Here is a 13,778-nt window from a genome sequence, read left to right as displayed (position 1 = left end):
GAAATAAATATCAATAAATCCCGAGGAGTAACCAGTGGTCACAAAAGACTTGAAAATATTTTAAAATTAACTCAAATATAAACCTATTGGACTACAGATTCTTATACTAAGTTAGCCCGAGACACCAGAGGAATTAAAACTGAAAGGAAGCATCTGAGTGTTCTGAAAGGTCTGCAAGGAGCATCCGCAAGTCAAACTTCTCTGCCAAGAAAACTGATGAAGGCTAAATAAACACAGGACCAACATGTATATGTATGAGAGAAAATGTGGTGGGGAGAGTCAGCATGGGTTTTTTAAAGAGAATTCACTTCTTGCAAATCTATTACAGTGTGCAGATAAAGGTAGGACAGTAAAGCATAACTGAATTTCCATGCACCTTTCAACAAGGTGTTTTACAAAGACTTCCAAGGAAAGAAACTTCTTGGGTCAAAAGTGGAATGATTATTCTTTCTGGATTAATATTTTAAAAAAAAAAAAACCACAACCCAAACCAAAAACCTCATGTTGGAAGGGAGATACTGGCAGGTGCTGACAAAAGAGTAAGTGAACTCAATGATTATAGAGTAATAGATCTGGAGAAAAAAACTTTATATTAGAACAATTGAGAATAATTTCAGTTAAAAGCAAGCAGAAAACATAAGTAAGTTGCTATAAAAATCAGCAATACTTGTATCTTGAGTGCTTCCATCACCCCATCTCAAAAAGTATGTTGTATACCTACTGATGTGGCAGAGAACAGTAACAATGATCAGCAGTAGGCAATATTTCTGCATAAGGGATATTTTGATAGATTAGGTCTCTGAAGGTGGAAAATCAAAAAACTTAGGAAAATACACTAAAAATACATGTAATTTTGTATGCCATATAGGAAGCAAGTTAGGAACATAGTCATTGTGCCTTATAAATAACCAGGGTTCATCCTGTGTAACTGTCCAGCAGGTTAAAATATACTGACAGAAATGTTTTCTTGCACAACAGACAAACTGTAGCATTTACTTTTAGGATGTTGTAGAGGCTGAAAATTAAATTAATTTCATATAAGGCTTAGATAATTAGCTAAAGATGGTACACCTGGAGCTATTAAACACAGTAGTCCAGAGTTACCTCAGAAAAATCACTAAGGTGCAGACTGTTAGAAACTGAATACTACTACATTAGTTGAATTATTGTGCTATACTTGCCAATTTCCTTCTTTTTTTCCCTAATCATTGGGTATTGACTGCTGTCAGAAACAGGCTAGATAAATATTTGGTGTAATCAGAATAAATCAGTACAGTTAAATCCAACCATACTACATATTTCATTCTATTAGACTATTCAAATACAATATTTTGAACAGTAAATATTATGAACAGGAATAGTTTGCCCTCACTTACTACCTGTCCCAGCAGACAGGCAGTAGTTTCAATACAGTAAAGTTACATATGGCTTCTAGTAATGTCTACAAAAACACTAATTAAAGAAGCCCACTTTTAGAAAAAACAGGAACTTCAATAAATTACAAAGCAAAAAAGGTTTGATGTAAAGGTTAGATAATCCTGCACAGCGTGATGAATCCTGGACCTGTCTTTACTTTTATTCCTATGACAAGGAAAGCTGAATGATGCTGATGTCTTGAAAAGCATTCAACTCATAAAAAGAAACCAGCAGGAAATCTGAAAAAGGAAGGATGGTGCTTTGTTGGAAATAATTTTTCATCCTGAGTACAATTAGGCTCCATGGACAAGCAGGCTATTACATCCTGTCGCTAAATATCACAACCCAAAGGCCCCTAATGAACTGATTTGCATTCTTGTTTCTTTAGGAAGTCAGATATATGCACAGTTGGTGCACTCTTTTATTGACAAAGTCTATAATTATGAATATTTCTCCTATATATTAGATTGTGCTAGTGTGTCAGTCATCTTATGTATGCTAGATGAAAAGAAATTATAGTTATTATTGCAGTTCTGCTTCCTTTAATTAGGAAAGTTGAAGAATGTTAAATTTATATTGATCTAGAGTATTAAATCCATTCAGTGAAATGTTCAATAAAAAGCACAGTGAACAAAATACACTTGTACATTCAAAACAAAAATCTAGTGGGTTTATGGAGAGTATTTAAATTGCATATTAAAAGCTTAATTAAGTAATTTAGTCAGTGTACTCTTTATCAGTCCAGCTCACATCTTATGGTTTTCTAAGTAGCAGCTGAGAAACTCTTGACAAGTTTCAGTCTACCACTGAATGTAGTGTTGATGGTGAGTTTTACAAAAGCTTATGGAGCCAATATTTGAGAGACAATGAGTTGTTGACCATCTCTTGGCTCGGGACAGAGTCCTTACTTTTTGATTAGTTCTTTATTCCTCTTTGTTTTTTAAGTTGATTCGTTGACATTACAAAAAGAAAAGGAAGGGCCAGCACTTACCCAAGTCAGAGCCTGATTCAAGTGAGGTAGAAGAAACCCATTTCAATTGTAAGGAAGATATTGCATGCTGCCTCCTAAACTGTCAGTTACTTAAGTGGCCTCATAGTTTGAGCTTCCTTCTGTGCAACATAAATAAGCTGAAGTCTGTAAGTCCTTGTATCCTGCGGACTTCGGAAGATTACAGGACCTAGTTCGTTAAGTGAAAAAAGTTTGTATGTTGCTCTTTGGGAGTGCGTCAAGGTGTTGGCTGTGTGGATAGGTAATGAGATAGGGCTTTGTCACAGTGTAAATTTAATTTAAGTTTCTAATTCCTTTATACAGGTGTTTAGTAACTGATCTGAACTTCAGGCATACAGTTCCAGCTAGCATTGGTTTTGCTGGAATGAGCAAAACACTAGATGAACAATAGAAGTACATGTCAGGGTTTTTTAGCATTATAACATAGAGATGTGCAGGAGTGGGTGAATCAAGGAAAAGGTATTATTTGACAAATAATCTTCAGAAGGTACTAATTTAAAAATCTAAACGTTTCTGTGTGTTTCATGAACTATTATATTCAGATATGGAATTTTACTGTGAACCTTGCTCTATGTATATAAAAGTATGTCTCTGACATGTATTTTTCAGACAATTGCAACTATTTTCCCCAAGAACTTGATGTGAGAAATCCTTAAGAGAGCCCTGCAACATTCACACCTCCTGACTTTAGCAAATCATTATTTGAAATGCTGGTTTGAAGTGACCTCAAAGTCTTTTTGTACTAGTCTTCAAAAAATTTCCCAAATTTTTACAGAGACTGTGCTAGCTAGTGTAGTGGCAGTCTCAGTTCAGTTTCGAAGATTCTGCTAAAATACTTGCTGCATCTATGCCCAGTTAATCTTTTGTTCTTATACGAAGGAATATTCCTTTTTCAGTTGTCTACACTTAATACACAGATTAGTTTGTGAAAAAATCAGAAGCAATGAATATGAGATCTTTTAAGGAAATGTTTGGTACAGGTTAACATCATTCATGATCTGTTCTAGGGTAACAGCTGCTTTTACTTGGTTTGATACTCTGCACTATATTAGTATTTTGTAAACCACAATGTATTAAAATTGGTATAAACTTCAGACAAGCAACCCGCTATGAGAAGAGCTGCCAAGAATATGCAAAACCAAACACAGAGCAGTTAGAACTTTTGCCACAGATACATTCGTCTCAGCCCTGCATTGCTTTCTTGTTCCATTAATGAGCAGAATGATGATCTGTAGTCCTGTGGGTCCAAACAGGCAGTCCATGAAGTGAAGCTGCCTCAGAAAAAGTTAACAAATACCTAACTTCATGATTTCCTTTTCTTTCCACCTGTGTTGCAGCTCTGCTGTACTTCTGTCTTCATTCATCCAAAGCCAATGAATTGTGTAGCTGATAATGCATATATATCAACCTGTTCATAGTAATTACAGTTGGGATTGCTGTACTCCATAGTATTCCCTGTTGTCTCCACTTTAGCTGGTGCTGGCTAACAAAAGCCATGTTTAAGGAAAAAAGGAATTGGACTTATTAAAAATACCTAAATTGAAGCACAGTCTCAGTAGAATGCCAAGAGCTTAGGGTATCCCATAATGCACCAGATGGAAAATAAAAATCTCAGGGTTTATCGTGCCTGGCATTCAAATACTGGATACTAAAACGTCGTTCAGAGTGCTGTATTTGGGGTTTAAAATTGTGCATGATTATTTTCAAGGGGAGTCAGTTTTAACAGCGTAAACTAAGCAATTTGTATGGACTCTTAAGATAGCTGTAACTTGTAACTATGTGTTGCAGAATACCACAGAATTTTTGTCTCTCTCGCCTCCCTACCTCGCAAGTTTCCTTTTCAAGATATACTCTGGCATATCATTCATTTACAGGATTAAGTATGCATCTTATTGATAATTTTAACTTTTTTTTAAAAGTTTTTTTTCTTCCTAGAAAACTGATAAAAGTTACTGAATATATGGCATTTATGTGACAACAAAACAAATTTATCTGATTTTCCTTCACCTTTCCACTCTGTGGAAATAAACAGCCTCATAACTGCAAAAAGCAGTGTTGTTTTCCCTAAGTTTTGTTACTGATTTAAGAATCACAAATAATAAGTATCCTAAATTGTAGGATCGAAAATAAACAGAATATAGAAATGCTTGCTTGTAGTTTCACTCAGCATTAATTTTACTGTTTTCCTTTATTACAGTTGTTAGTTGTTTCAGTTTGTTTGGGTTATTTTTGAACTGCTGACATTTCTTTTGATGGTTCCAACTTTTGTTTTTTCATGTCTTGTTTCTTAGAATCTTTTTTTAATTATTTAATATTTGGTCAACTGTTACATACTGAGCTCTCATCAACTTTCCTTGATGTCCCACCAATAACTTATTAACATCCTTAATAATTTTAAAGGAACTCAACTCTGAGGAGTAGTTTCCTCTGATTGTTGTGCCTCTTGGGAGCTAAGTGAAGGAGAGAGATTCAAATAGATGTGGAAGAAAAAGTGGGCCAGCAATATCAATTCCCTTTGAGGTGTTGCTAGCCAGTCAGCACAGGCAGTCTGAAGCTGCTTCATCATGTGAAGTCATGGGAAGAAACTCATACTGGACAAGGAGCCTTGTCAGAGAAGGTCTGAAATCAAGTGGCTGGGGGGTGATAGAAGGTGTATCATTTAAAATCATCAAAATCTAGGGATTTGTTAGTGCTTTTCTACAAGACTGTCATAGTGGAGACTGTTGTGCCCTTACAGACCAAGTAAATAGCCATCATAGTGACTAATTTGAATGTTGTGAAAGTACATTATTTCCCCTTTCCTGTATGTGTCTGAGAACATTATTGTTTGACTTTCTGGCATGGATTCTAAAACACAAAAAGAAAACAATTAACTGCTTACTTGGCATTTTAAAAGCAACCTTAACAAACCCAGAAGGTAATGGTGAAATTCAAATGGCATTCAGCCTCTAAACAAAACTAAAAGAAGAGTGCATCATAAAAAACCTGGAGTGAAAGCTGTCAGTCAGCAGTAAATTGTTATTGTGTATTTGAAGTATTTGAAACAGCATGGTGGACAAAAATTCTATTTGTCAAGTTTTTAATGCACTTGTTTAAAAATTCTGTGCTTCATAAAATAAAGTGACCATGGAGTGTGTATCTGTCATATAAAGTATACAGATACAGTAAATCCTCTTTTGCAGCAGTTGGGGTGGGCAATTGGGAGTAAAGGCAAAATTGCTGTTTCTTGTCTTTTGTAGTCTTTCCTGCAGCAGGAGAATAACGAAACATAAATATTTGTTTAGCTACCATTCCATTAAAGTAAGCATTTTATGAAGTTGTCCTACATAAGAAAGTGACCACACACAACATTTCTTCTTTGAGCTTCTTTGACAAACTATTATCAGAAGTCTTGAATAAACATGGGGGGGGGGGGTGTATTTGATTTATGTTATGCAGTATTATGGTGCTGTTTATAAATTGTCTATCTCTTGTTCTAGTTCTATTGTTTTCACCTCTAATTTACTTAACTTCTATTGACATTGCAGATAGCCTTAGAAAAAGCATAAATACCAAGTGCAGCCATCAGTAACAGAAATGAATGCATTGCTATTGCCACAACAGCATTTTGAACAAAAGCTGTTAAGATGAAGTTTTTAATATTTAATAGTTTTTACTTTTAATACTCCTGTTTATCAGTATTTCTATTTGTACTCTAATTTCATAGGAGCTATACTATTTCTTGATATTTTAAAGTATTCAAGCTAGTTATTGGTATCTGTACCTAAATTCCATGTAAATTGTAATTTATATACCTAAAACTTTAGCCTCAATAAGGAGACAGTGATACTAAATAAACTATAAAGGTGCTTGAAGTTAGATTAGTCCCATCCATTTCATTTCATACGAAATTATATGGTAATGGAATAATCTTTAAAATTAAAGTGGTTGAGAAAATTTGATGAAAACACTCTGATTTATTCATAAATCTAATATACACAGTAAATACTAGGAAGCATATATGACATGGAAGGAATTCTTTTGATACTTCATTTGATGCAGATGAAAAGTGTGTATGAAATACAGATCAATGTGTAGTAAAAACTGTGGGTTTAACTGGATTCATTGAGTATTCTTGCAGCCTTAACAGCAGTGTACAGCTTTCTAGTTCATGCCAAAGAAGATTTTCAGAAACTTTCACGGATGCATGAGAACATGGAAAAACTCTATCAGAATGTGATGGGATATTATGCCATTGACCTGAAGAAAGTTTCGGTGGAGGAGTTTTTAACTGACTTAAACAACTTTAGGACAATGTTCATGGTACAATCTGTTTATTTTATGCCTAATGTTTGTTAGGAATTATTTTTGTAATCTTTCAGTTATTGAACAAACTAAAAATAATTTTATTCCTCCTAAAATGGTATCTGATACTCGTATCAGAAATGTTACTTTACACATCCTAAATTCTTAGGATATCGTAAGGGTAATGGACTTTTTAGTTATTATTTGTGGATTATTTCTTTCTGAAAGAATTGGAAATTCCTAATAACAATGAATGTGATTTAAAACTGAACCTTTTATATGCATGTATAATCTGAAGGGGGAAAACCTAAAACTCTACCTTTTTTAAATATAGCTGCATTTTCTGTTTAAAGGATGCTTGTTACTTACATACATAATACATATTCTAACTATTATTCTGTGTTTATAATGCATGCTCATCCCATGCAAAATCCAGACTCAATATTTTATTTTGTTTAATTTGTCATTTATCTGCACCACTTGATCAGTGTCGAGGTTTGTGTCTGCTATGGAAACTCAGAGCTCCTTTTCCTGGCTTAAAAAAAATGCATATTTTCCTTAAACTTGGTCAGTTTCAAAGGACCTTTACTTTTGTAACTATAGATTGTCTATGATTTTAGGTTTTATGCATTTTAAATTATTACTTTCTCCTTTTCCCTTTAAAAAGGATGTTCTTTGGAGGGAGGGACTAAGAAATATTATTTTATTATTATTTTAAGTATTTGAATTATATTTGAGAAACAGACATTAGGTTGATCCAGGTTATTGTTGTGTAGCTCCTTTAGTATAGGGCTCAGAACATAGTTGCAACCATAATTCAGACTCACTGTTAGTTAGCAGAGCTTTGCCTTAGAGTCATCTATGATACAGGTGTGGAGGTTAGCCCTGTCCTTGTATCACAGGGCAGCATCTGCATTATGTATACAAATGTTTGCACATACTAGCTCATCATAAAAGCTTGAACTATTTTGGAAAGCTAGTTTTATTTTTCTTTAAGTTATTTTTAGAGTCCATTTTCATTATGCTTACAAGTTTCAGTAATGAGGTTTTTTTGTTGTCTTGTTTGATTTTACCAAAATGTGATTTAAGAATCTTTAACAAAAGAATTTTCTGAAAGGGAAGGTAGAGATGTCTCACCAGGGTGTTTCTTTATATATTTGGAGTTGATTATATATGACTATAAACAGTCTTCTTGGCAAATTTCAAGATAATCAGATGTTCTCCAAAATATTGCAGGTTCTTTTACCATTGTCAGTGTAGTTCTTCTGGAAAAAGGATGATTAACTTCATGATATACTTCATAATACATACTAAAGACCTGTGCATCCCTCAACTTAAAATAACCAGAGAACTTCAGGAAAGCTGATGGCTATATAAGTTCAAAATGCTTTTATAGAGCTCTTATTTAGGATTAGTAGGGAGTTCTGTCTTGGTGACTTGTAACTAGGCAGAGAGAGGTGTTTGATTTTGTGTGGAGGTTGTCGTGGGTTTAGGTTGCTTTTTTAAGCTTTCTTAGCAAAAATAGTTTTTTCTTTTGGATTCTCAGCACTAGGCTAGTAAGCAACTCTTTATCAATAAAGAAATGGAAGAATAAAAAGGCAGATCCATAACTGCGTATGAATTTATTTGTTTGGCTAATTTGGAAAGGTGACTCATGTCACATATGGCTACCTATGATTACATAGCTTAATGTACTGGCTATGCTCCTGCAGGAATGTTATCTGAGCATCAGTTTTGGGGCAAAATCTGAAGCAGTGATCCAACTCATGCCTATTGATCTGTAGTGTAATTTTACTATCTACTCCTTATTGCAGCCTCATTACAAAACACTTATTTAAGTTGCTTGAATGTTTCCCAGTCTTGTTTGGTTTTGCTTGGTTGGCTGGGTTTTTTTTTAATGATTTCAGACATGTCTGAGGGTGTAAAAGGGCAAAATACTTCTTTTGTAAATATTGAGGAAGGGTTTGAAATTCCTATGTCCATCTATTTTGAGGAAAGGACTTAAAATAGAACTCATATTTAGTAAACATACTGGAACATGTAAAGATTACTAAGCCTCTGCTATTTTTAGAATTTAACAGCTAAAAACTTAGAAGGCACAGTCTTCAGTCAGAATAATACTGCTTGGCAAGTTAGGTATGCCAGATTTTTCAACATGGACATTGATTATGTTTTCCTAACTTGACCTAATTGAAACTCAGGAGTCTAATTTCAAAATTGCTAAATATTATGAAATAGTTGTATTACTTTAATTTCTGATATTTAAACCACAACTCCCATCCCTCAATTCTTATGTTCATTTTGAATTGGAGACTCAAAGAAGTGGTTGTGCTTTACCTTAATTTCACCTTTTTTTTTTGTGTGTGAAAAATTAGCACTGATAATAACCCCTGCTTCACAGCGATGTTATAAAGATAGATTAATTAATGCTTTGAAACCTTTAGATGTTATTGATGAGCATGATAGAAGAAACCTTGAGGAAAATTAGTAATTCTGTTTTGCAGAGCACAGTTTGAAGGCTATATGAAAAAGTTGCGTAGTTCAGGCATGAAACCCCTTATCATTCAATGACGCTAAGCAATATGTTAAGTAGCTGCTCAGTTTTGAGACTGTTGAGAAGATTTTTGAGGTGCCTACTGACATAGGATGAAGAAATTGTAGTATTTCCTCTTCTGGTGTTTGGCTAATGGTTAGAGTTTTCCCACAGTTGTAGAGAGGGAATGAAGAGGCCTTGAGTCAACAATTTCTGTGTCCAGGACAGTACGCTAATCACAGGGCTATAGAAACACCTTGCTCCCATCAGCCCCAGGTTGCTCTGCAGCAGACACATGACTTAAAGAACCAGAAGAAGAGCAACCAAGTAAAAGTTTGTTCCCTTGACTCTAGAGTATTTTTCTTCTATGTTCAGCATATACTTAAATAAAAATCAGAAATGATCCTGGAAAGCACAAGAGAGAACCTAAGAATGCCTCCATCTCAGAAATTCTAGGCCTTGACATGGTATGCAAAAAGTTTATATTCTGGTAATTCTGGAAGTTAACTTTATACAGTGTACCATATGGTGAACATAATGCTGCTCATATGTAGCAGATGTGGTCGCACCATGTTGAACTTTTTAGGCCTTTTGAGCAAGGAAGTGTGAAGACATTTAGTCACTGAAATGCAAACAATGTGAGAGACAAGTATGTGTTTGTCTCAGTCAAGTCTGTGAGAATTCTTGCAGAACTTTAGACACCTATGTTTTCTATTCTGTTTGGCTCTAGGGTATAGACCTCTAAATATTGTCATCTGTATGTGAGCTTGGGTGTCTAATCTTGTGTTCTAGTCAAGGGAGATGCATACTTAATAGAGTCAGTGGAATTTGGTGAGTTGTCTACCTGATGTCTCAAAGGACACTGAACAACAGGAGTGCCTGGTATCCTAGAGAGGTGTCTGGAACAGTATCCAAGACATCATCAGCCTGAAATTTTAAGTTATGACACAGAACTTATGGTAGACCTGCATCCTGCTAGAGAAAGGCTGGAGGCAAGGTGTGATACTCCAGAGCATCCACTCTGCACTGAATATGAAGGTGTGAGCTACTAAATCAAGCCCAGTTGATCAGTGTGATTAGAAAGGAATAGAAGCCTACAATTGGATGGCTGCAATCTGAGGCTGAGTTCTACTTGTATTATTTTTGGGGGAAAATTACACGCAAAGTAGAAATTTCCTTGGTCACTCTGTTAAGAAAGTGTAATTTGTGCCGAAATTGTACTTGTGCTCAAGTCCCATTTCAGTTTTGTCCAGCAGTTTATTTTACAGAATGCCCAGTATGAAAATCAGCAAATAATTTGTTAAAATTAATTCAATCCAGAATTTTAGCATTTTGTAGTAGGCTTCCCCTCTCCTCCCCCCGTATTAAGCAAATTGACAGAGATAACTGTGGAAGACACTGTGCAATTATAGTTTCGCTTACTTTAAAAAATCCACTCCGTTATCTCTTTTCATTATTGAAAGTTTATTCTTCAGTTATCAAAGACAGGTATTTTCTCACAAGATTCATGTGATTTCCACACCCACCCCACCTCACCTTTTCCTTTGGTCAGTATCTATTGCAGTGATGCTACAGACAGTGCCCGTGCAAATATTGCTGTAATCCACATTAGTCTGTGCTTTATAGCACTCTTCAGTCCATTTTTACATATGTTGGGGTGGTTTTTTTTCTGAATGCAGGCTAGACATTTTCCTCCTAAAAGCAACATGAGACATTAATTATCCGTGCAAACATGCAGCCTCTGCCTCAGGCTTGTGAAGATGATGTTAGCCATTTTGTAGGAGGGGACACTTTGAACTATTGTGAAAGATGGGTTTTTGTTTCTAAGTGCATTCTGAAAAGAGAAACTTCCTGTGGTGAAGAATAGGTGCTTGGCACTTCACATTTAATGCAGGCTGCACTAGAACACTGAGAATTTATCAGTGTACATAGCTAACACTAAAATAATAAAAAGGTAATCCTAAAATAGCTTAGTTAAAAAAAATAATAATGGAATGTAACAGGTTTTTTTGCGTAATGTCTGAATATGCAAAATAATGATTTAAAAACTCTGAAACTCATAGTTATATTTTGGCTTCATTGGAAGCTTTGGAGTGCGTAGTTTGTTTTGAATTATAAATATGTTGTACAGGTATTAACCAGAAGACAAGAATTTATAAATGCAGTGAATTAGTGCATATGTAGATAAGAATAAGAAAACTTCACAGCGAAGTCACCCAAGCATTGTTTTGCTTGTTGTGATGGCAGGATGAGAAAGAATAAATGTTGAAAGGCTTCTGGAAATAAAAATAATAATATAATTACAATTTTGAAAAAAAAAAAAAATGAAACAACCAGGTGGTTTAGATAATTTGAGTTCTTCCTACGTTAACATGCGTATTTTTTGCTGAATTTGTAATCCCCATTTGGGGGCAATTAGTATGCTTTTAATGTATTAACTCTGAATTTGCTTACTCTTCTGAAGAAAATATACTAAATATGAAATGTAAAATATTTGTGTAGCTTGGTAAATTAAGGTTAGTTAGGAGATGTGATTTTAAAGCTTTTTTCTCTGTTTTTAAGGTTCAGCTTTGTTTTTGCTAAGACTTCAGTTTTAATGGAACTCTATTACTTTTTTCATAGCAAGCAGTAAAGGAGAATATGAGAAGAAGGGAAGCAGAAGAAAAACAGAGGCGTGCTAAAATAGCTAAGGAGAAAGCAGAAAAAGAAAAACAAGAGAGGCAACAAAAGAAAAAGCGCTTGTTAGAAATGAAAACAGGTAAGTAATGTAGAAGACACATTTTACTTAGGTTTTTGCTGGAAAGAGTGCTGCTATTTTTGTATTATCTGAATGTTCTATGAGAAAAGACAGAATAAATGAATGGTTTCCACTAATTAAAGTTTACAGAAAAGAGGTTCTTAAATTTTGTTTTGTTAATGAGCTTCTCTAATTACCTGTTTTCTGCAAGCTATTTTAGAACTTGTAATGCTGCTTTTTATTTTTCCATTAGAATATATTAAAACTTATATGACCAAGTATAAGTTCAGTTATGCTCAAACCCCCTTACCTTACCTGAGAATAGAGATTTTTCCAAATCACAAAGCCATTTTCTTTCTTTTAACTAAGGTTACGTATTCATTTTTGCTTTTCTGTGAGATTAAGCCCTTCCTGAAGTACTCTGGATTTTTGTTTGAGTACATCAGTTATTATTTCAATTGAAACACCTTAAAAGAAACCTCAGCCATGCATTTTAAAGTTACTCATTTATGCTGTGTTGTCTTTTTTACCAAAAGAGACAGCAAACATGCTGAGTTCTCTGTAACTAAAAAAGACGTCTGATGATCCTCTATACTTCTACATTTTATCCCAGACTGAGATTCTGGAATCCTTCCGAATGATATGTGACTTACTGTATAAATTATTGTGAGCTACTCTCATTTATTTATTTTTTCTGAGCAGATTTTGTTAAACAGGTCCCCACTCAAACACTGATGGGCACCTTTGGCATTAATGATCATCTGTCTCTTCCACATTTCACTAATAGCCAGTGTAGGTTGTTTAGTTTCAGAGGTTCTTCAGACCAGAAGTCTTTGTTTTATTTTCATAAGAGCATCCATGTGTTGAGGTGTGAGACTAAAGCACCACTCTTAAGAAACCAGGCAGCTTCCCTCTGAACACAGAATTTCTAATTCTTCAGAAATAAATTCAAGATCCAATCAGAAAACTACTGACGACAATCTTTATAAAGCTCATGAAAGACAGAGAAGGCTGCAGAAGACTAGGAAAGGGTAAAACTGGTACCTGTATTCATGCATGGTTGGAAGTGTTTCAAAAGGGGTTAGATGTTCTTCTCTCAGACATGTTGTATGTATGACCAATAGTGCTTTGGATGGACAACTGGTAGTCTTTCAGGGAAAATTAAAGCTCCTCTCAAGTCCTATTCTTTATGATCATGTTCAGGCATTCCAGAATACAGGTTAAGGGCTTCTAAGTCATATACCCACACGTGTATGTAGGCTTCTGGTATGATAGTTTAACCTACTGCTTCAGTTCATATAGTGGGGAACTGTGATCAGCTAGGTGATTGAGTAAATAGCTGCTTTGTCCCTTAGTAGCTTAGGTTTTTATTACATGGTGTAAGTGTATGGAAGGACATTTCTTGCTCTTGTTAGCAGCCACTTAAGGTTCAGTCTGGAATTACTGATCTAAACAACAACAGATGGGAAAAAATGGTGTTAGGATCACCTGAAGCTATAAATATCTGGAGTGTCTGGTATTCACTAAATTGGCCACTGATGAGTTATTTTTTGTTATGGGGAGCCTCCTTATAAGGTTTCTTGTGCTTGTTTGCAACATCATTTTAAAAGTCTATTAGAAAACCCAAATTCTGGAAGTGGAAGGCACCTTTGGTGGATTTGTTTTGTCAGGAAGGACAGCAACAACTATATGATAAGTGGGGGTTGTTCGTTTTTTTTATTTTATTTTGGCAGACTTCTCAAAACTGTATTTACTACTTGAAGAGGCATAATGTGGCTCTGAATCTGATGGAAGAGTAA

At 34.9% G+C, this 13,778-nt stretch overlaps 1 protein-coding gene across 4 annotated transcripts in view; it reads left to right on the top strand.

The window, feature by feature from the left end:
• Positions 1 to 13,778, top strand: part of DIAPH3 (diaphanous related formin 3) — a 247,385-nt gene that overhangs the window by 159,083 nt on the left and 74,524 nt on the right. For all 4 annotated transcript variants that reach the window (XM_040584081.1, XM_040584080.1, XM_040584079.1 and 1 more), the window contains 2 exons: positions 6,563 to 6,727; positions 11,865 to 12,000. In XM_040584081.1, the coding sequence (XP_040440015.1) occupies positions 6,563 to 6,727; positions 11,865 to 12,000 (301 nt within the window). The remainder of the gene's footprint in view (positions 1 to 6,562; positions 6,728 to 11,864; positions 12,001 to 13,778) is intronic.

This window comes from Falco naumanni, chromosome 2 (genome assembly GCF_017639655.2).
Source record: "Falco naumanni isolate bFalNau1 chromosome 2, bFalNau1.pat, whole genome shotgun sequence".
Lineage (NCBI taxonomy): Eukaryota > Metazoa > Chordata > Aves > Falconiformes > Falconidae > Falco > Falco naumanni.
This window is presented reverse-complemented; position numbering and strand designations above follow the sequence as displayed.